This window comes from Gossypium hirsutum, chromosome A05 (genome assembly GCF_007990345.1).
Source record: "Gossypium hirsutum isolate 1008001.06 chromosome A05, Gossypium_hirsutum_v2.1, whole genome shotgun sequence".
Classification (NCBI taxonomy): domain Eukaryota; kingdom Viridiplantae; phylum Streptophyta; class Magnoliopsida; order Malvales; family Malvaceae; genus Gossypium; species Gossypium hirsutum.
In genome coordinates this window covers 16,979,596-17,005,477 of record NC_053428.1, presented here as the reverse complement: position 1 = coordinate 17,005,477, position 25,882 = coordinate 16,979,596, and the positions used below count along the sequence as shown (strand labels likewise).

At 33.8% G+C, this 25,882-nt stretch overlaps 3 protein-coding genes across 4 annotated transcripts; 2 read left to right on the top strand and 1 right to left on the bottom strand.

The window, feature by feature from the left end:
• Positions 1 to 231: 231 nt before the first annotated feature.
• Positions 232 to 6,222, top strand: LOC107958270 (tRNA wybutosine-synthesizing protein 2/3/4). Its single transcript, XM_016893981.2, has 9 exons — positions 232 to 1,112; positions 1,242 to 1,690; positions 1,890 to 3,050; positions 3,208 to 3,337; positions 3,710 to 3,945; positions 4,445 to 4,580; positions 4,979 to 5,055; positions 5,610 to 5,716; positions 5,814 to 6,222. The coding sequence occupies exons 1-9, from the start codon at positions 387 to 389 to the stop codon at positions 5,912 to 5,914; spliced, it is 3,123 nt and encodes a 1,040-aa protein (XP_016749470.2). The 5' UTR covers positions 232 to 386; the 3' UTR covers positions 5,915 to 6,222.
• Positions 6,223 to 8,498: 2,276 nt separating this feature from the next.
• On the top strand, positions 8,499 to 10,763 carry LOC107958269 (peroxidase 42). The gene is made up of 4 exons (XM_016893980.2): positions 8,499 to 9,151; positions 9,258 to 9,446; positions 9,771 to 9,936; positions 10,059 to 10,763. Exons 1-4 carry the CDS (start codon positions 8,918 to 8,920, stop codon positions 10,466 to 10,468), a joined length of 999 nt encoding a protein of 332 aa, XP_016749469.1. The 5' UTR covers positions 8,499 to 8,917; the 3' UTR covers positions 10,469 to 10,763.
• Positions 10,764 to 14,481: 3,718 nt separating this feature from the next.
• On the bottom strand, positions 14,482 to 16,076 carry LOC107958268 (uncharacterized). Of its 2 annotated transcripts, none has more exons than XM_016893979.2 (2): positions 15,847 to 16,076; positions 14,482 to 15,733 (listed from the first exon to the last, which is right to left on the bottom strand). In XM_016893979.2, the coding sequence occupies exon 2, from the start codon at positions 15,401 to 15,403 to the stop codon at positions 14,744 to 14,746; it is 660 nt and encodes a 219-aa protein (XP_016749468.1). In that variant the 5' UTR covers positions 15,404 to 15,733; positions 15,847 to 16,076; the 3' UTR covers positions 14,482 to 14,743. The 2 variants fall into 2 exon arrangements, with proteins under 2 accessions (XP_016749468.1, XP_040969594.1); XM_041113660.1 differs by having other exon boundaries at positions 14,482 to 15,736; positions 15,847 to 15,965.
• Positions 16,077 to 25,882: the final 9,806 nt, after the last annotated feature.

Below are 25,882 nucleotides of genomic sequence, written 5' to 3'. Positions count from 1 at the left end.
ATTTAACTATTTTTATATAATCTAAAAAATAGAGGGATTAGAATAAAAATTTCACCATTATATTATTACGTATAAAAGGAAGAAGAAAAGGCCCTAAGGCCTTGCTTTTTATGTTTAGTAATATAGATAAAAAAAAACCCAACTATTGTCTCTACTGTCAAAAAGAAAATGGCTCGAGTCCATGGCCCATCCATGAATCAAAAAAATGAAAGTCTGAATCACTTCATTACTACTGCGTAAAGCTCAAAGCCCATAAATTAATGAAAATCTCCAAAATTATCCATTACCTTTCTCTTTATCCCTACCCTTTGAATCTAAGATTTAGCAAAGGGTTTTTGGAGCCGAAAGAAAGAAGAAAACAGTGAAAGAGGTGGCTGAAAAATAAAATGGACTTTGACAAGAGGAAGGCATCGACGTTAGCTTCACTGAGCTCCAATGAAGCAGATAATTCACCCAAAGGCTCTTTAGACACACCCATCATTCCTCTCATCAACGTCCTCAACAACCACCTTTCTTACTTCACCACCAGTTCCTGCTCTGGCCGTATCTCTATCCTTTCCCAACCAAAACCCAATCCCAGCTCCAATAATCCCACCAAAAAGAAAGCCCGAGGAGGTACCTGGCTCTTCATCACGCACGACACGGCTGATCCCGACTCGGTCATCTCCCTACTCTTCTCTGACTCGACTAAGTTGATTCAAGACAGTGAGTTGGTCTTTCGATTCGAGCCTCTCATCATTGCCGTTGAGTGTAGAGACTTAATTTCAGCTCAGAGTTTGGTTTCTTTGGCGATTGCTTGTGGGTTCAGAGAGTCTGGGATTACAAGCGTCAGCAAGAGAGTGATAGTGGGGATACGGTGCTCGATACGGTTGGAGGTGCCTTTGGGGGATACCCAGAAGATTATGGTGTCTGAAGATTACTTGAGGTTTCTTGTTGGGGTTGCTAATGAGAAAATGGAAGCTAATTGGAAGAGAACTGAAGGGTTTCTTAGATCATTTCGAAAAAGTCAGGATGGAACATTGGAAAACGCGACTGGTTCAAAGTGTAGTGTGAGTGGCGGTGATTGTAATGAAGATCAAGATGGTTTGGAGAGAAGTTTTGTAGATTCTCAAGTTGGTAAATTTTGTTTTACTATGATTTTACAATTATTTCATATGAACCCCGAGCTTTGTGATTATAATGAGCTTTTATATTTATGATTGAGGCTTTAATTTTGAGCTATTTCACGTATGCGCTTGCAGAACATCGTTCCTAGCGAAAAAGCAAGATTTTCTCGTGAATCATTGGTGGAAACTGAAGGAATTCCCGGCTGCAGTTTATCTATTAGTCAGATGGTAATTGCTGGTGAACCTATAGAGAGACTGTTCCTTTGGGGCCATTCTACTTGTACCTTAGAAAGCACAAACAAAGCTGAAGTTCTTATATTTGGTGGCTTTGGGGGCAGTGGAAAACATGCGAGAAGAGATGACTCTTTTCTCCTTGATCCATTGCATGGGACATTGAGAGAAATCAATGTGGCGGGCCGTCCATCACCTCGCCTGGGTCACACTGCTTCTTTAATCGGAGATTGCATGTATGTTATTGGAGGCAGGGCTGATCCTACGAACAAACTGAGCGAGGTATGGATTCTCAATACGTTAAAGAACGAATGGAGGCTACTAGATCGTACTGGCAGCGCTTTTCCTCCAAGGTACTCATATCTTGCTGTTCTGCCTCTCCAGTTAGTTTCATTGGGTTAAATATATGTTATAAAAAAGCATTATCTGTGTAAATCCCTCCGTGAACATGCTATGAATGTACATTAATGTCTGTATCTACTGTTTCTTTCCCTGCCTCAGCCTGCATCTCATTTTAGTTCTTAATTTGTAGTCTGTATGTATCTTGCACAGGCATCGGCATGCGGCCGCTGCAGTAGGATCAAAGATTTATGTCTTTGGTGGCCTTAATAACGAAACAATCTCTTCATCATTGCATGTTCTTGACACCAATACACTGCAATGGGAAGAACTAATTGCCCACGGTGAACGGCCATGTGCTCGTCATTCTCACTCAATGGTGGCATATGGATCTAAGTTATTCATGTTTGGAGGGTACTATGGAGAGGCTCTTGGGGACTTGTACAGTTTTGATACTCTAACATGTTCATGGAAAGTAGAAAAGGTAGGAGGAAGAAGCCCATATGCTAGGTTCTCCCACTCCATGTTTGTCTACAAGTATTTTATTGGAATAATTGGAGGTTGTCCTGTTACACAACATTGTCAAGAGTTGACATTACTAGATATGCGAAGCCTAGTCTGGAAGCATGTGACCCTCAGTTCAATGGATAAAGAACTTTTTGTGCGTTCCACAGCCAATGTTGTTCGTGATGATCTTATTATGGTTGGTGGTGGAGCAGCTTGTTATGCTTTTGGAACCAAGTTTAGTGAGCCTATGAAAATCAACTTGTTTCCTTTATTATCTCTAGATGATCATGACAGTTCTCGAAAGCTCGGTGAAAATGAAGTTAATAAGGAAGAGGAAGGTATGATGGAAAATGGGAATGTTCTTTTACAAGCTCCACATGTTGGAACTGGTTCACCTCAACATCCTGAAATGCAAAGCTTAAATGTTGAGAACCAGACAGGACAGATAGATGCTTCGAGTTGGGTTGTAAAACTTGAAAAAAAAAATGCAAAATTAGGAAAGGACATATTGAAGAAGTTTGGATGGTTAGATCTAGAGAGAAAAGTTTATGCACAAGAGGATGGTTTGTTCATCTCTTTCCCTGTGACCGAGAAGTTTTGTGCTATCTTCTCAGAAGACAGATTTGAAGTTTTGAGTGATCATCATCCATCTAAACCATTTAGAGCTGAAGGTTCACTCTTAAATGACATGTCCTCCTCAGTAGCTCTGGACATTCTTAAGGAATATGGTGCTACTAAGCTTCCAGATGAGCTTGTTCAAAAAAGAAAAGCTTGTAAATCTCCCTTAAAAATAATGACTGAAGCTGTTGCCTCTTTGATTAGGCAAAAGGGGTTATCAGATAAGCTTCTGGAGCAGCTACCAAACAGGTTTGTTTCACTACTTCACTTCATTGTTTGCTTATTCCAGTTTCAATTCTGTGAAATTTTTTGAGTTAGATTGAGAGTTTCAGTGGCTAGCTTTGGTTTTCTTTGTGTACCTGCGCATGCAATATCCTCACTATTTTAACATCTTCGACTAGTTCAGGTGGGAACGGATTGGTGATATTGTTGTGCTACCGATTTCATCCTTCGGGGACCCAATATGGAATTCAATTGGAGAGGAGCTTTGGCCCATTATTGCCAAATCCCTTAATACTTGTCGCCTTGCACGGCAGGTAAGATATATGGATGAATCATATCTTAGCTGCTATATTGACTGATAATTCTTTCTTTACTTTTGTTCAAAAACTTCTTGTCTTATGCTGATTCAGTCTAATACCGTAAAATGATATTTTTTGTCTCTAGTTAGTTGGTCAGTATGTCCAATTTTTATATGGAAGGCAAAGTTAAGATTTCAAGAAAATGACTTTGAAGGTTTTAATTTGTTTAACTGTTGTTTCCAATTTGTTTTAGGAGTAACGAGTTGAATTAAATTAGTTGTTTATTTTTAGACAAAGAGTCAATAATTAAGAATCTCAGGGGTACCATTCGTCATATTATGTATGCCACTCATGGACTTATTGAATTAATTTCTATAATTTGTCAAGGGCCGGGTCACTGCAAATGGTACAAGGGACAGTACTTTGGAGATTCTTGTAGGAGATAATGGCTGGGTTGATCATCGTGAAAATGGGATTCTATATTCTTTTGATGCTACCAAGTGCATGTTCTCTTGGGGCAATCTTTCTGAGAAAATCCGTATGGCCAGTTCAGATTGTACAGATGCAGTCATCGTGGATCTGTTTGCTGGAATTGGATATGTTGTATTGCCCTTCCTTGTTAGGTATGCTCTAATTATGATTTTTATGCCTTTCAAATTTTCTCCAAATCTCAAGTATTTTCAGCTCTCTCTGTCACACACACATTACGTGCAGATGTAAATACTTGCTAACTTGGTTTTTGTGACCTTTGACTAGAAGCAGACTTCTTTTTCCCTCTAAAAAAGTTGTTAGATAATGTTGTTGGTCTGACAATTACCATATCATCCTTCGCATCTGTACTGGTCTGTAGTTTGTTGTAATTGGTGTTAGATTTAAGGATTTTGAATTAATGGTATGACACTTGTCATTTTATGGGCTATGTGGAGGATAAGGATTTCTTGTGTCATTCCACCATCGTGTTGTTAACAGGAATTACACGTTTTGATGGGGAATTATAAGTTAGTGTATGGAGATTTTTTATTATCTCTTCAATTTTCAACCTGCTGACTTTTAATTTCACTGATTATTTTGTCTTTTCTGTTATGTTGATGCCTTTTTTGAATTGTAATGCTAATCAATCAGGGCGAAAGCAAAGTTAGTCTATGCTTGTGAATGGAATCCTTATGCCATTGAGGCTCTTAAACGTAATCTTGAAGCCAATTCTGTCTCTGATCGTTGTATCGTACTTGAAGGGGATAATCGGATTACAGCACCCAAGGTACATTGGCATGCTTAATATCCGCATTGACACTGTAAACATTTATACCCTTGGAATACAAGGACAAGGCAGCATATTTATCTATATATGCTTTTTTCATAAAGGAGAATATTTGGTACACTGCCAGTGGAGTTTTTAAACTACATGGACAGGGTTAGGGGGTTGGCAAGTGTCCTATAGGGGTATAGTAAATTATTAAAAAATATATATATTTAAAAAAAAAAGACACATGTCCTTTTTTTGAGGCTGCTTGTGAAATAAAGAAAGTACACTGCCAGTGTACCAAATACTCACCCTTTCATGAAATAGACTGAAAATAAAATATTGCCATGGCAACTTGAGCCTTAAGTACCAAAATAAACTGTATTGATTGATTCCTATTGATTATTTTCCTATAGGGAGTGGCAGATCGAGTTTGTCTCGGTCTTCTTCCATCAAGTGAGGGTAGCTGGCTTACTGCTGTGAGGGCATTAAGGTGCTTTGCTCTGGTGTTATTACTTGTGTTTCATTTCATGTCACCTTGCCTAATATCAAATTCATTACTTGTTTCCAGTTTAAAATCCGAATTCAATGATAAATTAGAAGAAAAAGAGTTGTAGGGTTATTCTTTGAAACTTTTTCTGTGATTTGTTGCTTCTCCCCCGGCTTGCAATAGTTTTCTCAAGCAAAAGTCCACTACCATTCACCTTCAGTGTGCAGATGAACTTGGTCTTGGATAATATTCATGGTTTCTTTACAACATCTCCTAGACATGGGTATAGTTTAAATATTTGCTCTGGTTCTGAATTTTTATTTGGTTGATTACTCCATTTCTGGACTCTGGAAGAACTGTCTAGCGAGGCTTCAGTTATATTTATAGCAGTTTTGCTAGTATCTCCTTGTGAGATCTTAAACTTGTCGCACTTTTAGACCCCGATATACGTATTGCTTTTTTCATTTAAGGAACTCATGGGGGAAGTCCGTGCATTCTTCTTTCTCTCTTTCTCCCATTGTTTGTGGTCACATTTAATGATGGTACTAAAAATGCAGGAGTAACGGTGGGATATTGCATGTCCACGGGAATGTGAAGGACACCGAGGTGGAATTGTGGGCTAACCATGTCTCAAAATCGATATCTGAAATTGCAAGATCCGAGGGTATGACTTTCTGAGCTTATACAACGTACATGTACATGTTGGGGTTCATGTTTTATTTAAGAAAAAGCCAGTTTAAAGTGATTAATGTTGGGTGCAGGCCATCGTTGGGAAGTTACGATCGATCATGTGGAGAAAGTGAAATGGTATGCCCCACACATCCGCCATCTTGTTGCTGATGTTAAATGCAGACAGATCTAGGATGAAATTGTTTCATGACGGTTAGTGTCTGCATCTCTTGGGAAATAATTCGAGGGGGCAAACATGCGAGTGCGGATCCATACGGGTGGGTTATATGGTAACCCATTTATCCATTAATGCCCTATTTAAGTTGTCTGTGACTGCCGAACCTGCTCGTTACTCTTTTATTCACCCAAAGCCCGAATAACTCTTTGATGAGAGGAAGCTTGTGACCCATAGAACTCGGCCCATCATACAGCAATTTAGTGAAATTAAAAGATCTTCTACATACTTCTTTTAAATTCATATAAAAAGACTCCGTTAGTCCATTTTATGTTTGAAGTGATTCATTAACGTTACGAGATTAAAAGTCAACAAGTGGTAGTTCCGACGAAAAAGTGGCAAAAGCTTGAAACAAAGGCGCGTGGGCATCACTCATCAGTCGTCACAACAGTAGCATTATTACTCTGCATATAATGAAAGCATGCATCAATGCAATAGGTACATGAATGCATAAAAGTAGGTAAGTAAAAATGAATGGTTAAGCGAAGTTCATTCTGAAGAAATTTTATTCACTTTCGTGTTATTCTTTTTACTGTAATTACTGAAAATGTTTACGCTGGCAAGGTTACAAAATGTCGTGTTCACGCATACAAGGTTAGGACCCAGAACATATTTTGTTCCCTATTTCATTTGTTAATATTATTTTTCAGCTGCCATGATGATTCATCACTTGGGGGGGTTCACCGTTCACGTTTATCCATATATACAAACAAACAAGTGATATGAAAGTGTCGGTGGTCCATCCTACCTCTTGGTTGAGCTCCCCCGATTTCTCGCATCTACCCTTCATGCTGTAGTGCTGTAAAGCAAAACAATAGTGGGTTACAAAAGGGCATTGCTGGCAACATGAAAAAGCCCTACTACGTCACGGAAATGCATTTGCTTCTGCACTTTGCCTAAAGCCTCCAAACTCTCTTATTATTATTATTGAATTCTAGAGAATCCAATTTAATCAAGCTAAATGTGACAGTGACAATAACTTTTAGCTTTGTCGTCTTAGATTTCAATAATGTATTGCCAATTGCCATTAACAATAAATGTTTAAAATAAACTTGCTAGAAAAATGTAAGTGGGTCCATTGTTTGAATGGGAGAGATGTCCCCCCACCAAAATAAAAGGGCAAATGTCTGTGAGTGGTAGGCTAGTGGGCTGCTTCTTCTTCATCCAAGATCTGAATAAATTTGTCAGCTTTCCTTTCTTCAATTTTGGATTGGATTAGCAATTCCTACACGCTATCCGATGCATAATAAATACCCCACTTTTTAAGTGAAGGGTATTCTTTTTCCAAATTAATGATAAAAATGGATTTAAACTGTAACAAAGTATATACAGTCCAAGTTTTGGCTAGACCTAGAAGCTTATATCTAAGGCACTGTATTATTACATTATTGCTGCCTATATTCATTAACCCATAGTTTGTTTTGCCTCTAGTATTTTGTTTTCGTCCCATTCATGTCTTTAATGAAATTGCATTTAACCATCCCATTCATCTCATCTAAAATGAAATAAATTTTTATTAACCAGCTAATCATTATTTATTATCTCAAAATAAATTTTCCATTTCTTTTTATACCATGTCTCATACATGCTTACACCATATCTTTAAGAATGATCACCTACCAATAATTATTACTTCTATTAAAGGTACATTCCATAACCCTTTTTATGTATTTATTTGTCACTTAATTAAACCTTCAAATTTATACTATTTATCCCCAAATTATTAAATGCGTGCACAAAAATGTTGAAACCGATAGGCATGTGCAAGTTCAAAGTTCAATGCTTTTTACGCATTTAAAATTTGAGAAACCTGAACGCATTCTAGCCTTCTTCCTCCAGATCCCGCTTTGCAATTAATAATAGGGTAAACTACATCAAAAGTTTACTAAATTTTCAAAAATTTCTTTTCATTCAAAACTATTAGTCTTCTCTTGTACTACCTACACCAATCAAAAACTCTCATTCTCTGATACATTTTAACTTTTTTTCATGAAACGACCTTAAATATTACAAATCTATGAACTAAAGTCTAAACAATTTTTTTCTTCGACCTCCAACATTGATAATCTGATCGACTTAGATCTAAGTTATTTTCATCTACTTGTTGACGAATATAGATCCCATTGTATCAATCATTGAATCGTTACTTGAAGCTCGCTAATTAGACTTTAAAAAATTTAATAGAATTATTTAAATGAAACTTTCAAATAATTTAATGACCATTTTATAATTTTTTTTTAAATTAATGATTAAAACGTAAATTTACTAATAATTTAATATATCAAAAGAATACTGCTAGTGGTAATAAATTATATACTTTTGATTACAACAGTCAAACTTAAATCTTATATCCTCTTCAGAGAATTTAGAAAAAAAATTTACCTGAATCACATTTGAGATTGAAACCATTGATTTTGTTTCAACATTTTAGCATGCTTTACATTGGGAAGGCTAAAGGCTTTAGTACTGATTATGGAAAGAACAAATGTGGTATTAGAGAGACAAATAATACTAACAGTAACGTCCCCTCCAACATCATCATTCAACAACAAAACAGGATAAATTTACTAGAAATGTTTCAAAAATCTTCTAGGTACCTGCCTTTAAAAGGTAAACTTGATTCTGACAAGGGACCCTAATCTTACAGCTTTATTCCATGATCCTCCATTATACACCGTTGGATCAACTGGCTTCGGATCTCTATCCCTCTCTATCAGTCATTTCTCTTAGTTTTGTCATTTTCCGTTGTTAACTCTCACAGGTGTTACTGTGTACTCACTCATAGACTAAAAAAGAGTGACCTTTAGCAATAAATACTGGAGTGTAGTTAATGGCAAGTGTATAAAAATATTAGTAACTGTACTTATTTTTTTATACCAGATCTGTTACACTCTGAATTATTTAAGCAGCACGTCACAAGGGATCTAGAGCAAGGTTAGTGACCTTGGGTTGAGTGTAGAGATGAGGAAAATCATGGGTGCCAAAGTTCTTTTCTTCTTTGCTTTGCTTTCCTTTTCAGCTGTCTCGGCATTTGCACAGGATGAGGAAGACCAAGGTCTTGTTATGAACTTCTACAAGGATTCTTGTCCTCAGGCTGAAGACATTATCAAGGAGCAAGTTAAGCTACTGTACAAGCGACACAAAAACACTGCTTTTTCTTGGCTGAGAAACATTTTCCATGACTGTGCTGTCCAGGTATATATTTCTATGAATCTATACGCTACAGTGTTTTTTCAACTACTTTACACTATTTTCTTGTTCTTGATAGTTACAAGTACTGTTTTTTCATTTTTTGGAGTAGTCATGTGATGCTTCACTGCTGCTGGACTCCACAAGAAGGAGCTTGTCTGAGAAGGAGACAGACAGGAGCTTTGGCCTAAGGAATTTCAGGTACATTGAGACCATCAAAGAAGCTGTAGAAAGGGAATGTCCTGGAGTTGTTTCTTGTGCTGATATCCTTGTTCTGTCTGCTAGGGAAGGCATCGTTTCGGTAAAAATTTCTTTCCACCTCTCTTTAGATTACTCTTCCTCCATTCAAATTTAATTAAAACTACACTTCTATGTGCTTACTTGAGAGTTCCTTATTGCACTAGATCAGTAAGATTAGTGGGGTTTCGTTTGCTTAATCTACTACTAACCTTTGCTTTCCCAGTCCTTTGAGGTTTCAACTTCAGTTTCATGTGCTTAGATCCTATTTTAACTGTAATAAATACTTAAAATTCCTGGATGCATATCTTAATTTTGTGAATTACTAAGTTTAGCTTAGCTTAGCTTGTCAGTCAAGTAAAAGTAACCCCTAATTCACTTGTTTCAGTTGGGAGGCCCTTATATTCCTCTCAAAACTGGAAGAAGAGACGGTAGAAGGAGCAGAGCAGATGTTGTGGAGGAGTATCTTCCGGACCACAATGAGACCATCTCTGGCGTTCTTGACAGGTTTGCCGCCATGGGTATTGACACCCCTGGAGTCGTTGCCCTCCTAGGTACTCCTTTTCCATCTTTACATCAGTATCAGTAAATGCAAGTGACTAACTGACTATGTGAGTGAAGAGATTATATTTCTAGCATCTTTTTGGCTCTAAGTTTCCTATTTTGTGCAAAACAGGAGCTCACAGTGTCGGCAGAACTCACTGTGTGAAGCTGGTGCATCGTTTGTACCCAGAGGTTGACCCTGCCCTCAACCCCGACCATGTTCCACACATACTCCATAAATGCCCTGATCAGATCCCAGACCCCAAGGCCGTCCAGTATGTGAGAAACGACCGTGGGACACCCATGGTTTTGGATAACAACTACTACAGGAACATACTGGACAACAAGGGTTTGTTGATTGTGGATCACCAACTGGCGTACGACAAAAGGACCAGACCTTATGTGAAGAAAATGGCCAAGAGCCAAGACTATTTCTTCAAGGAGTTCTCAAGGGCCATTACTCTCCTCTCTGAGAACAATCCTCTCACTGGTAGCAAGGGTGAGATCAGGAAGCAATGCAATCTTGCAAACAAGCTTCACTAAAATGCCTCGCCAAAGAGAAAGCCGAGTGTGGCCGAATAAAATGTTTGTTTACTCAGTTTCTTTTCCAAGAGACGAGTTTGTTAATGTGCAGGTGAGTAATGGTGCAATGGTACTGGTTTGTAACGATCGATCCATTGCATTTTTCTTTTAGCATAAGCCAGGTTGCCTTCTCTTGATGTTGGTCATGGGCTTGGTGGATGTAGGGATGGATGTAATATATGTATGTAAGGATGGTGTTGACTGTGTATGATGCATGAATTTCAATGATTTAAAAGTTATGATGATTCATGCATAATCCCTTCCTTCTCCATTACGATGCAATACTATGAGCAATATTATTGTATTTGGGTCAATTTAATGAAAAAGACCCCGTCCCAACGACAACAATAAATGAAATAGACTCTGGCTCTCCAGGTGTCCACCAAATTATAAAAGATTCCAGCAAACGGTGGGATATTAAAACAGGTTGAATCTACGGTGATTTGAGAAAAAAAAATCATTTCTATGCATGTTATATATGTGGTCCTGAGTTTCACTCAATAAAAGCTATACTTACATATGAATTATCAAAAAGTTAGGGGGACAAACGCTCCATCTTATGAGCAGACATTGATAGCGGTGGCCATTAAATATATCATTCAATTTGTTCATCTACTATATAAATATTTAAAGTAAGGGATTATTAACAACTTGAGCTTTCTCTATTCTTACTCGTTTGCAATTGGGCCCTAGGGTGGTGTCATTGGTATAAGATGCACAGTATGCACAATATGTAAGATATTTCAATCCTCGGATACCTTGTTTATGTTCGGTTTTCTTTAATGGGTTTTTCTGTTTGGTTGTGGGCGGAGCTTGAATCAGGTAATCAGGCCCAAAAGCTCTTCCATTTCTTTTTCAGTTTCTCACCCTTCAGCTTTTGCTATCCCATGGAGATAAATAGCCCATCATTTTGCTGATATGGATCCTCAAATTACAAGCCTAAAAAGATAAAAGAGGGTAAAGGGGTCACTGACGATGACTCATTGAGTGAGCCCAGATTGTTGCAAATTTCAAAGATTTCCTCTTCAGTTTGCTATATTTGACAACCCAAACTTTTTATGTATAAACCAAAAGAGCTTTTATTTCCTGATGATGTTTTTGGGTTCAGAAAATAACATTGGAAATCTTAATAAGCAATCAACTAGGGAAGGGAAGAACCGAAGAAGTTGTGGAGATAGAAAAAGAGATTTGGTTCTTGTTTTCAAAGTCATGTCGGATTGCATGGATCACACAAAATGAGAATCAAAGAACAAAAGAACATTAACCAATAACCCATCGTCACCAACCATGGGCCCTCAAAATAAAAAATCCAAAACAACAGAAAAGATAGAGGGAGTGAAATGAATGGAGGGAATGGTTTCGATCTAAAACAAATTTGATACAGCCATCCAAGGGAGACTTGAAAGCCATATTCTTCCAAAAAGGCACCATTCAAGCATCATCCATCCATTCTACACACACTCACATATTGGTTTCATCTTTGACAACAAAACCTACATTGTCTTTTGGGTAAGTGTTCAATTGAATTGAGTGAAAAAATTTCGAGTTAATCAAATTAACGAGTCTTATTTTATCATCCTAACTCAATTTAAATTTTTTTCGAATCGAGTCGAGTCGAATTGAATTAAATTGTTAGAGTTACATTAAAAAAAATTAGACATGTCAATTAAAAAAAAACTTGTTATAGTATAACTAATTTCATGTTAAAACACATCAACTTAAAGCCATATATATTTGAAAAAAAATTCGAAGCAAAATAATAAAAAAATAATTTATTTTAGTATGGTAAACTTGAATAATTAATTGACTTATTTAGATCATAAAATTATTATTTTAAAAAAATATTAAAATTTTAACTTTCTTTATATATTTTTTAGAATTTTTTAAAAATATAAAATTTAGAATTTTTATAAATATTTAGAATTTTAAAAATTATTTAGAATTTTTAAAAATTATTTTTTTTGTAATTTTTGTTGAAAGAGACAAATTTGATTATTTTCAAAATTGACAGAGATTAAGGGGTATTTACATTAATTTTTTATTCGAATTGTAAAATCTAACTCGACTCGAACTTAATTCGAGTTGACTCGAATAACTCGAACAACATGATTTGATTAACTTAAAATTCGATTTTTTTCAATTTTTTCAAATCGAATCGAGTTTTGCTCAACCCTCTCCCTCTCTCCTTTGTTGTCGAATTTTGTCATCAAAAATCAAATTTGTTCTTTCTCTCTCTGTAATTTTTTCAATATATCTTGACTAGGATAGTAAATCAAGATGTGCAAGGTCAATTTATTAATAACAAAAATTAGATACAGAAGCATACTTAAATCCATTAATATCTTACCTTTAATTCTTGTAATTTTGCTCTTTTAAATTATCGCACAAATATATTAGAAATAAGTTTTTTTTTTTTGAAATGAGACAAAGTAAATTTCTCTTTTCTAAAGTAAAGTTACATATGTATAATTTAAAACTACAACCTTGATATATATTTTTTGCCCATTAATCTTAACTTTTAATCAACTCATTATTAATTAAACATTAATTACTAAAATATCTATGTATATTTATTTTGTACTTATTAATTTAAAGCTAAATGAGTGATATTATAATACATTACTTACATGTTTGGCAGCTCTGGATTTTTATTAGGTTTGAGTGAATTAAAGGGTATCTTATATGTGCTTAGGAACTGTTCAGCTACAAAGGATGTTTGTCATTCTATTAAATTACCATGGTACGTTTTTTTCAACCAATCTCTAAGACTGACTTGTTTCTAATTTGCAAAATGTTTCATTGTTGAATATAAGAGGGGTTAGTTGGTCATTTTTTTTATTTGCTTGTGTGGCGAATATGGAAAAACATAAATTTCTTCATTTTCCAAGGTGTATCTTGGAGTTCTTTTGAGATTGTTAAAGTCTCGTATAGTTGGGCAAAACAATACATGTCAGTTCATAAATATACTCGAATCAGTCACCATGAAGATAATCCTTGTTAGTTTTTGTCAAGAAATTGGGTCCATTAAAATTTGGTTGGAGAAGTAAAATTGGACTCTGGATTAGGCAATGTTGGGGAGTGTTGTGGAATGAAGCTGAAGAGTGGATTATTGGGTATAATGGGTACGTGGGAAAATGTTCAATATTTAACATTAAATTATGGAGTATCTTGGATGGTTTAGCCTTTCTCCAACGACAATGATATAAAAAAGTAATATATTTTGATTGTTTGCAGGCAATTAAAGGTGTCCAAAATAGTGCATTAGTGGAATCAAACTCTGGTTTGATTAGATGGATTCATCAGATTTGGTCGCATGTAAAGCATTGAAGTCCAAGACATGTTTCTAGAAAAAATATCTGAATAATTGATTGCTTAGCCAAAATAACGAATTAGAAATTTAATCCTCCGCCAATAGATAGTATTTGTGATAAATTCATTTTAGTTTAATTTTAATCTTTTTTTCAAAAAAAGAAAAAGAAAAAAAAGGGGTATGATCTGTTCATGTGAGTGTAACCAGACAGAAGTTTGAAAGCGAAGGCAAACTAATATTCTTAATATATATTATATACTGTGAAAAACCTTTATATTCTCTTTAGAAATCATTGTTTATAAAATATCAGTTATTAAAAAATAAAATTATCAAATATTATTTTCCTTACCCACTGTAACATAATCTAATATATAATGCTTGAAAAATCCATCATTATTTAAAAAGGAATCATTCCTTTAAATATACAATAGGAGTATAAACCTTATTCTTGAATTATTTTAATGTTTAGAGTTGAATTTCATTAATTTACGTAATCAAAATAATATTTAAAATTTATTAAATTTATATTTGGATGCGTGTAAAATGATTTCAGATGAGAAGCATATTTTGGAAGGACCTACACAGTATGCTTTGAAATTAAAAGCATATTTTGGTAAAGTACGAGTTGAGTAAGTGTAACATAGCATTAGGATTGCCCTTGCTCTGAAATGGAAAATCTTGTCCAATTATGTTTTCCTCGTCAATTTAAGAGAAAATGGAAATGCACATTTAACTTCCAAATTCCAATCCAATAACAGAATATCTTTTTTAAGACACCTCAATACAAAATCCTGCTTGAGCTCCCTCGCCACTAAGTTGACTCACCTGTGTCGACTCAGCCGAATCATTGCTCAATTAAAAAAAAAATAATGATGTAGTTGCCTTTTAATCAATCATATTCAAGCTGCTTTTGGCTAACAAATTGGTTAGCCATCGAACCCGGTCCGGCTCCATACTGCATCCCTGACCCGCCTCATGTCTCTGCCCTTGAGGGTCCGACCCACGCCTTCGAAAACCGAAGCCCCGCCAGATTTCTTACTCCGAGCGTACTCACGCGCTAAGTATTCGTGTGGTGGCACCATCTCCGATTCAGCGTCAGCCAACCCATCGTCCGAGTCGTGTATCCACTCCACCGAGTTAACCCGATAAATCTTACTCCAGTCAGGCACGTTCACTGGAGCTGACGTGGCCATATGGTGCCCACGTGGCGAAGCAGCGGCCGCCACGCCGTCATGGCCACGAAACTGATGCACGATCCTAGGCTTCGTCGAAGCAGAACCCTCGAAAGCCAAGGACAGCCCACCAACGTGACGGTCACCCCGAGGAATTAGACGACGACCCTCCCTCATGTCGAAGTTCGCATTCCCGTTACTCTCCGCATCAGCGTGTGGACTCCACTGGCTCCGAGAATTGTCGACACTCCCGCCGTCTTCTCGGTCTGCGACGTTACCAACCATCGACCAAACATCTTCCTCACCAAGCTCCGCTTCTTCATTGACGACACTGTCCCCTTGGCTGTGCCCGTAACCATAATTTCCAAGCAACCGTTCGCTTCTGCTGGTGGTCAACCGCCGGCCTTTCGCCATCAAACAACCAAATACTATTAAATAACCAAAACCAATAGATCAACGACAAAAAAGAAAAGAAAAAAAAAGGAAAAATGAAAATTAAAAATCTACACTAAGAGAAGAAAGGAGAACAGAGGGAGGGTGAATATCAAAGGGAGTCCATTAGAGAGGAGACTCAAACATAAGGAGGCCTAGAACGGGAAGCTGTGAATATATAGCATTTGGGGAATGGGATTTTCATTTCGTGTGAATTTGGACTTCATTTTGTCTTCATTTCATCTCTCCATTCCCACTACCACCAATCAGATCAACGGTGAGAATATAGAAGATGCCAATATTAACACGAAACTGCTGCAACAAAAGAAATAAATAATAATAATAAAACTGAGAGAGAAGAAGAGTTGGAACGATTTGTTCAAACAAATACTTCTTACAGTATTAGAAAGCAATAAAATATCAACCTTTATCAGATGGAGTATTAGTGATGCAATATCTGTTTTTTGTTTAAAAAATTTATAATCTACTTCCAGCTATTTCATTTGATAGATTAATATATATTTTTATACCAAATAATGGTACATCCACTACTATAAAAGTGGGTGTAAGAAGGAAAACTAGTAGTAATGTAAGAACATTCTTTATTTGGATTTCCTTACAATTACGTAACACGACTAACATCTGGTAAAAAATTGAACTATTTCTTGAATTCTCTATTTTTTAAATTTAACTAGTAAAAATTATTTTTAAATATTTTTCGAGAATCAAAGCTGCCATTGTTGTCACTCGTAGTCATATATTGTGTTTGTAATACCTCTGGTTAAAGTTTAACACGAGGATATTATGTTATATTTAAAGAAATATTTACCATAAAAAAATAGTAAAGTTAGTAAACAATTTTATTTGTTTCTTAAAAATATTAATTAACTTTTCCATCTTTTTTTCTTTATATGTACTGTTATTACAAATTATATTTTTTAAATCTCGTTTTGTTAACTAAGTTAGTTTCAGAGTCACACTAATTTAATTAAAAATTTATTAATAACAAAAGTAAAATCTTACATAACTAACTAATAAGTTTATTTTATACACAAACATCGTTAAATTCGTTAAGTAAATAAGCATGTAGTACAGTAGTAGGCTCACAGTTTTCTAGATAAAGATTCAAATGACGTTGATTAGATATATCCACGTCAGATTTCCTAACTAGTGGATCCCACCTTGACTACGTCAATTTTCCATCTAAGAAAATGGGTCCCGCACACGTGGCGGCTTACATCCAACTTCTTTCAACACGTATATCTCCGACTTAATTTGGGTCCCACTAATCACGTCCAAATCACGCCACGTAGCAAATGACTATTTAAAGTAAAGGATTAATTTATTATTTGAAGCTTCATCTTGTTAACTATTTCCAAATTAAGGTTTGAAATTTTTTTAATATTTAAATTTAATAATTATTTTCATTTCTTCTATAAGTTTATTTTTTTTAAAATTTAGAACTTGACATTGAAATTTTAAATAAAAAAAATTAAAATCTTAATATAAAAACATATGTAAAATTCAAGACCTAACTTAAATAAAATATATTTTAACCCCAATATGAGAATAAGTACTAAATTCAATATAACCCTAAAATAAAATGCTTGGGATGTTGCGAGACGAAACTTATGATGGTAGTGGACAAAAATTAAATCTAATCACTTTTGTTGGTCCCTTCCATTATTAATGGTTTAGGAGAGGTAAAATAAGTTAAGGATATATTATATTTTCTTATAACTATTTTTTTCCAATGTGGGCGGTTTAAAGGTTAATCTAGTCCCACTTGTGGGTGAGGGTTAAGAAAAGCAAAGTCTCTCTTCTGTGATTGGCACTTTGAGCGGTTGAGAATACAAATATACGATGGGTGGGTCCCTTTTGTTGATTCTACAATTTGATTGTCGGTTTCTTTTGTAAGTCCCTTTCTTGATCGGTATAAGTTATTGAAGAATGAAAACATCGTAACCATTTTAAGCATCATAAACCTCATAAATCAAAATGTTGTGGTCTATCTAAAAGCCCCTGAATCCACCGGTTCTACCCAAAATTGAAATTCTTTTTAATGCTTACATTTATATTATTTAATCCGATTAAGTTTTAACTTAGAGGTACGTGAATGTAATTATTATTATCACAATTTTAAAGACATGAGATTTACGAATGATTTAAGTTTTTTTCTTTTCCAAAATAATTTTATTGTTTTTGTAAAAACTAAATTTGCATATAATTTATAATTCTATGAAAGATGTACAATTAACTAGCAAGAAATTGCGGAATAGAATTGTAGAAAGTAAAACAGCCACTCTTTCTTGTGAATGATATTTCTGGTGGTATGAAATTATATATACCTTCCCATGTATTGGCCTTTTGTAGAAACAAGAGTGCAGTGCAGGGGTGTGGGACCTGGGTTTGCAGTGACCGGACCTTCCCCATGGACCCATTCCCGGACCCAACTTTGTCTAGCTTGTATTTGGATCCATCATTGTTTATCAGTATCCTATGCTAGCTAGGTTAACCTAAAATTTTAACATTTTACCGACAGAAAAACATCCACAACCCTTACTAGGTGTGGATGATTACCATTAATTGGCCGCAAGTAAGTGTTCCAATACCATAGGAAGTTAGGAACTACTCGTTCAACTAATTAAGCCCTCACATGATCTCACCGCTGCTGTCCTTAAACACCAGAACATGCAATGACAGCTCAATACACTTACCCTTATGAGCAAATATAAATCATGCATCGTTTGGGATCTCTCTGCAACGAATCCAAATTACCCCTTTGAAAATTCAAAACATATTTATTGGTCATTAATTTGAGTGCATGGATCTCATTGTTTTATACTACTGTGTATGTTTTTTAATGGGGTATCAGAAGTTCAGGTAATTCTCTTGGTTAGATCCGTTGTTTCAGAGCTTCTTCTGTAATGATTGTACTACTGGGGGAGTGGAGGAATCAATGGTTTTTTTTTTAGTGAGTGTAAAGCCAGGAAAAAGTGACGCAGACAGTGACTAGTTTAAGGAAGGCAAGGGGGTTTGATGTAGTAAAGGAAGCATCGGCAAAGTTTTTATTGGGAGCTTTGTCGAGAAGCGAGACTTGGAGTTGTCAGGCCAGCCAATGAAACCAGATTCTTTCACGAGATACTCAATCAATTGTTCCACCCTAGTGGGCTCCATTTTTTCTGGAATTAAACCACGTGGGCCATGTCTCTGAAACGGCGTGTGGTAAGCCAATTCTCGTTGTAATAATTAAAAAAGAAAAGAAAAGAAGAAACAAATTGAACTGCCACTTTATTTCAGAACCGACATGTCCAAATATGGTTCCTGTTTTTTGAAATGATCTGATAAAAATGTTAAAAAGAGTGATATAACTTTACAATACATCACCGAGCGTCTAAATAAAAAATGGAAATACCTACTTGTATAAATGTTTCTCTACAGTGCAAGGCTCGTCTGTCAAGCACTAGCATGTTGGTGCCACAGAGATGACAGATTTTTTTTAACTTCACTATAGGGAAAATATTATGATCAATCGATATGAATGACAAGAGTGATGAGAGAGTACAAATAACAACAAAAGGCAAGTTGATCACAGCAGTTTCACTGTAGGTGGTGGGGATATGGATTTCTATCTTTAGTCGTCACAGATCGAAACAGCAATAATCACCAAACGGATCCCTACCCCATTGCCTTTGGTATATTAACAAATCCATGTGTCCTCACGTATCATCTCCTCCAGGATTTGATGGTGCCATAACAATGGTGCAGTAATATTAATATTATCACCCTGCAATCAAATTCCCCCAACTGTATACCTTTCACTTGTGCTCAATGATCGGGTTGTATTCTTTCGCTGCAGTACTTGACAGATTATTGATATTTCAATAGTGAATCTCAGAGAGGTTGTAGGCCACTGGGACTGGGAGTGGTTTATATAAATATAAATTATAGTACTCCGTAGCTAATCCTTGAAGAACTAGATATATATTATATATAGAGAAGGAATCTAAGGCTAGATGGATCAGCGATTCGCTAGGGGTAGCTAGGTTTATTAAATTAGTGGCTGGCAATGGCATAGCCCACTATAGTTGTTCAATTGGTCATTTTACTTCCTATTACTGACAATGCAGTACCATTTATTTCTGTTGTAGCCTGACTGACCATGTGAATCTTGAGGGATATTGAGATTCTATCTCTCTGAGATCTCCTAATCTTTGCTTTTTCCCCCCTTTTCATTGTGGGGTATAAAAAAGGAGGGAGAGGAGTCAATAATTTCAATATTGTGAAACTTGCTTCCATTAACATTAACTCATGGTTGAGATTGATCACTTAAAAAAAAACATGGTACTTCACTTTAACTCAACAAGCTTTATTTAGTTATTTTTTGACGGCTTAACTAATCTTGCAACTCTCTCTTTTTCTTGCCACAATCTTCTGCTTTACCATACTCAAGCTATTGTCATTATCACTTCTCATATTATTAAAAAACAAAGTTTTCCTTTTTTTTTTTGCAAAGCATGCTGCTTAAAAATAAAAGAAATGCTGAAGACTTTGAAAACCCTAATTCTAATATAAATATATAAATTCTCTTTTAAGAATAACTGCTTGAACAGATTGAACTGTTTTGGTATGTTAAACTTACAATCTTAAAAAATATGACATAGTACTGTCGAATGCAGCTGTAGTATATGACAATGTACTGTCGCAAATGCAGCCATTTTTCATTATTTTCCATGACAACGTAATGGCAGTTCCCGGTATATCTGTATATTCAAGAATAAAATAAAATAAAATAAAGAATCATGTGTATTAATATACATTACTAATTAAACCAATCCTTTTTTTTATAGGTCAAGTACTTTGATTCCTAATATTTTGCTTCAACATGCCAACAAGGTAATACCATTTGCAATAGTTTTCAGTACTGTTACATGAAATCCAATGTTTATTTCTATTATTATAATTAATTAAAACATAAACAATTAACCCACAATGTATAGTTTAGTGTTGAAAAAGAATCTTTTTTGTTTAATTAAAAAAAAGCATCTTTTTCTTGTGATACAAGTATTAATTACAATATAGCTTTGTAATTTATTCAATAAAGAACCGATATTAATCAAAGCTGCTATTATAAAATAATGGAATGGCAAGAATCTTACCTTTCCAAAACATAAAGGGACTGTCTTGCTTGACCCTATGTCCGCTTCTAATTGAACCGTCAAGGGTGGCTTTCATAATTGCTTCTCCTTTTCTAGTACTTTTCTCGTATTAAGACAATCAGAAATATTAGATATAAAAACTAACATGATCATTGTTGACCTAATTAATCACAAATGTAGTTGGATTGAACCCATGTCTGTGTCACCGGTTATAGGTTAAAAGTCGTTACTTTAACTAGAGTCCCTCCATGTATTTGAAAACGTCTAAACAACTGCATGATGGGTGCGTAAAGTCACTCTCGGGTCATATCAATTAACTGTTACCACCTGGTATCAGTTAATAGAAGATTTTTTTACATGAGGTTACAATCGTTTACCAGTTACTGGAGAAGTGCTCCACCCACTTTGCATGGTGTAGTGGCACCTGGACCTTTTGTGATTCTAGTGCTGGTGGCAAGTCCATTTCTTAATTGAGGGTGGGTTTTCTTTCATTAATCATGAATACAATGCACTATGCCCTCTTATTTGGCCTATAACATCGCTTGTTATCTTATCATCTGATGAGTGTAACTAGGCCCCAAGGCAGATCAAATCAAAAGTCACCTTCTGCTTAAATTAATCACATATATTTGATGTCATTTCATATACCTTTAGGTGTGCCTTCTCAATTACTTTGATCCACGGAATTAACTGAAAATCCAGATATGAATGCCATTTATATGGCTAGAACCAACAAAATATAAGTTAACCTTAATGTTCTAAATCTTCTGTGGATGATTGAATTTGCTGACTTTAACCTCTGTTGCATAAGTTTATTCCAATGATATGGCGACATATAAGGCCAAAACCTTCATTTGTTGTCAACAGATAAACCTGAAGCTATGTCCCATTCCCTGTAATTGCACAGCAGATATGTTTGGTTTCATGTCATAATAAGTCACAGCGAGCAGATGCCTCGATGAATGAATACATTTGCATAATTATGAACTCGAACTTTCATACCCGTAGCCATGGAAGTAGAAGTTAGGTAGAAACTGTTCACAGGCTTTTCAGCCCATGCAAATCAGCCCAAAATAATCAATCATTAAAGTAAAGTGGAGGCCAATAAGTTTCTTCCTAACCCATTAGTTTTGGATACGACATGTTATCTGAGTTTGAGTATAAGAAGGAAGTTGGGGTTTCCACTGACTATTCTGGATATTTGAAACGTAATATTTCGTGTCTCAGTAGATAATGAAAGATAGTTCTGCTTTGGATGACATGATAGCACAAGTATGGGGATGAGGTCATCAAGATTCAAGCTCAAAGAGTCTTACTGCTATGATATCTTAACTTCTCATACACAAGTGGCTGTTCGTGTGGGTCATGGCAAACTAAGACTGGACTTCACTAGGAAGCTGATATTATGCCTGATATATGGTGAATAGTTAAAAGCATTTGCCAATAGAGGCACTGGAAATTAGGTTATGTTTTTCAACAAGAGACTATTCACGATTTGAAGACTAATAATTGCAGACATGGAAGTTTAAGGTGGGACTAGGGTGAAGAGAACGATAGGGACAATGATCACGCCATAGCATCTAGAGTTTTCTTTTATTACTCATCTAAATTATTTTTTCTTTTCGTTTCTTAGATAACTTGAGTTCAATTTGCATCTTAAGCAACATTTCTAATAGCAATTTATCCCCAAAACCATTTGAAAGCCTTCCATTACTGATGTTACTTTATAGGATCATCGACTGCTGCTTCCACATGATATCCTAAACATTGCAAGAGATGTTATCCGCTTTGATTTGCTATATCTAATAAAGTCTACAGCCCTATAGACCATCTAACGTAATAGCTGAGACAATTTGGCAAGGGTGATGTGAAAAGCATAATTAACCAAATTAATTTTCATCTAGAAACGTTAAAGCTTCTTTGGTCGTAGCAAGAAAATTCTCACCAATAATCATATAGCTTTGAAGCTGAGCTATTTACTACTTAGTTCTTTTAAGTTTTAAAATTGGATTATTCATGCAGGAGCCCTTTTCCATTCCTTCATTTCACTTAAATATTGTGATTTCACATCATACCAAATTTATTAAGGGAATGAATCGTAGGTCGGCTGCTAAAAGGTTTGAATACTAGCCTTTAGAAATCTTAGGTTGTATTCTTCGTAATTCAATTTATTTTATTCAAAGATTTTACATAAAAGTAGTAAAAGATAAAAATTTTAATATAAAAATATTTGTCAATATTATATTTTTAAGTATTAAAAGATAAAAATTTCAATATAAATACTCACACATTTCCTCTTGTATTGACAACTATGTCAATGCCACCTGAGCTATATAGTATTTATATTATGTATAAGTTACGAAGTTAGTTCATATATTCTAATTTAATCAATTTTAATCCCTGAATTTTTTGAATTTGAAATTTCAGTCATAATCTAACAATAGCAATTAAATTTGTTAAATCAAATTTTGTTATTATGTTAGATAATCTAGGTTTTATTACTCATTGTTCTTCAATTTCATCATTTTTAATTTTTAAATTTTTTGAATTTCTAATTTTCATCCCTGCCTCAAGTGATATATATTAAATTAATTAAGAGCTGTTAGAGTTGGAAACTACTTTTGAAAAGCTTATTTGTTAAAAGTGTTTTTGAAAAGTGATATGAAATTTTATGATTTTTAATTTAAAAAGTTTTATATTATTATAAAAAATTGAGTGAAAATTTAAAAAATAAATTTTAAGCATGACCTTGAAAACTATAAAATAAATTAATTTATATGATATTTAAATAATTTAATATAATTATACATAAAATATAAATTTTAAATATTCTTTTAAATAATTAATATAAACTACTTGTAAAATAAATATACATGGAATGTTTTAAAATATTAATTATAACTATAAATTTTAATTAAATAATTTAATATAATAATAAATTATTTTTAAATAATTTTTTTTGATAACATCTTGAAGAGATTATATAGTAACTAATCTAGGAGAAGCTATGCCATTGCAAACATAACACAAACCGCTTAAGCCCACATCAAGAGGAGCAGCAAAGACATGAAAGCCCATTGGATGACTACCTACGTATCTAAATTTTCAAACACCTACTAATACATTAAATATAATTTAATTTAATATTTAAATATTTTATAAATAATTAAAATAAATAAAGATATTTTTGTTAATTTCACCTCAATGCAAAACTTTTCCATTTGGGTGGTAAAACAATTTTTAACCGCAATTTTAATTAAAAGTCAAGCATCTGAAATTGTTTTTAGGCATAATAATACATTTATTTGTGGATGTTTATATATATATATATTTGTCAATTTGATTCTTACTTTTTGAAAGGTAATTTTTTTAACGAAATGTTAACTAAAATATTAATTTTTTAATTATATTTGGCATTGGAAAAAGTCTAAATGTGACTCATGTTAGTATTGCAATATTTGTTTTGTATGTCACATCAATAAATATTTTAATAGCTATAAAAATATTTAAAAATTTAAAAAAAATTAAAATTTCATAAAAATTCAAAAAACTAGCATGAAGTATACGTGAATTAACATGTCGGTTGCCATGCATATAAATTTGACATTTTAATTAGTATTTTCATTAAAAATAACGACTTAATTCCTTATGCTAATGGCTAAATTTGTCATTATGCCTTATCTTTATCCCAAAAGTAACGCCCAACAGTAATATTCCAAAAATGTTTTTCAAGTAAAAAACATTAGTAAGTCATTTATGTTTGAAATGTTATGTTTTAGCCACTTACGTTCTCGTATTGTAACATTTTAGTCACTAAGTCATTTACGGTGTAATGGTAAGTTGACGTGGTACATTAAATTATCATTTAAAAAAAAGGTTAAATTATACAATTGGTCCCCATATTTTTTCGTTTTGAGTAATTTTTTTTTCTTTTATGTTCTTTTAACTTTTTTTTTTCTTTTTTTCCCCATTCTCTTCTAATTCTCTATCTATTTTCCTCCATTTTCCATCTCTTTTAACGTAAAAGAAAAAAGATACTAAAAACGAAAAAAATAGGGACCAATGTATAATTTAGCCTAAATTTTTTGTTTGAAATGATGATTTAACATGCTATGTCAGCTTATCGTTACACCTTGAATTTTTTTTGCATTAAGTAAAAGACAAAACCAATCTGATTATGAATAGATCGAAATTGTGAATCAAAATAAAAAGTATGTGGATAAATAGAAGGATGAGAGAAAGAGATAAACAAAAGATAAACAAAAATAGAGATTCATTGAAGAAAAAAATCTATTCATTGAAGAAAAAATCAAGAGCCTTAACTTAAGTCAATAAAGACTGAGAATGTTGACTCAAGAACAATTTTTTTTATTTTATTAAATAAATAGAAATATTAAATTTAAATTAAGGCCCCATTGGAGAATTCAAACCTAAGCATTAATCGAGAGCGATGGGGACGACGGAACCTATGAATGTGGAGGATTCTATTGAAAATGAATCCTAATGATTTATCGGGGAGAATGGCAGAATAAACCAGAGAGAAATAAAATGTTACAACACGATAACATAAGTAACTAAAACGTAATATTTTAAACATAAGTGACTAAAATGTAACCTAAGAGAAACAAAAATGACTATTTTAACAGTTTACCCAAAATTTATTGGTATGACATTTTCAAATATATATATAAAAAAATCATTTGGTTAATGTTGGAATGGACTTAAATTTAACTGAAAAACTTTAACAGTGTTAACAATTAAACTTGCAATTTTAAATAAAAAATAAAGAGATTAAATTCTTTGAAATAAAAAAATAAGATGATTGAATTTCAAAATTAAAATTAAAATTGTACTTTACAAAAATTAAAATTGTTGATCTAATTAAATAACATCATTAAACTTCACCGTCAAATCATTAACTAGAAAATCATCAATTGAATAATTTTTATGCAAAGAATTAGTAAAATCAACCCTTTAATTTTACGTAACTTCTTAATTTTATTAAAGTAGAATAACCAAATTCTAATAAATTAAAGTAGTGAAAGTTACTTCTTAATTTTCGTAGATAAATAAAATTTATAATAAGACCATTATGTATATCTATACTATATTTAAGAGTTTAATTCAGTTGGTATCATTTATCAACAGAGTTCCAATTCAATTGTGAAATTATCAGAAATTCATTATTTTTATAAAATAACAAATATTATTTTAAAATTATTTTTATCTTTTTATATAATTAAAAAAATATAAATGGATAATAAAATGTAAAGGTAAATTAAGCTATTATAATCTTCATTAT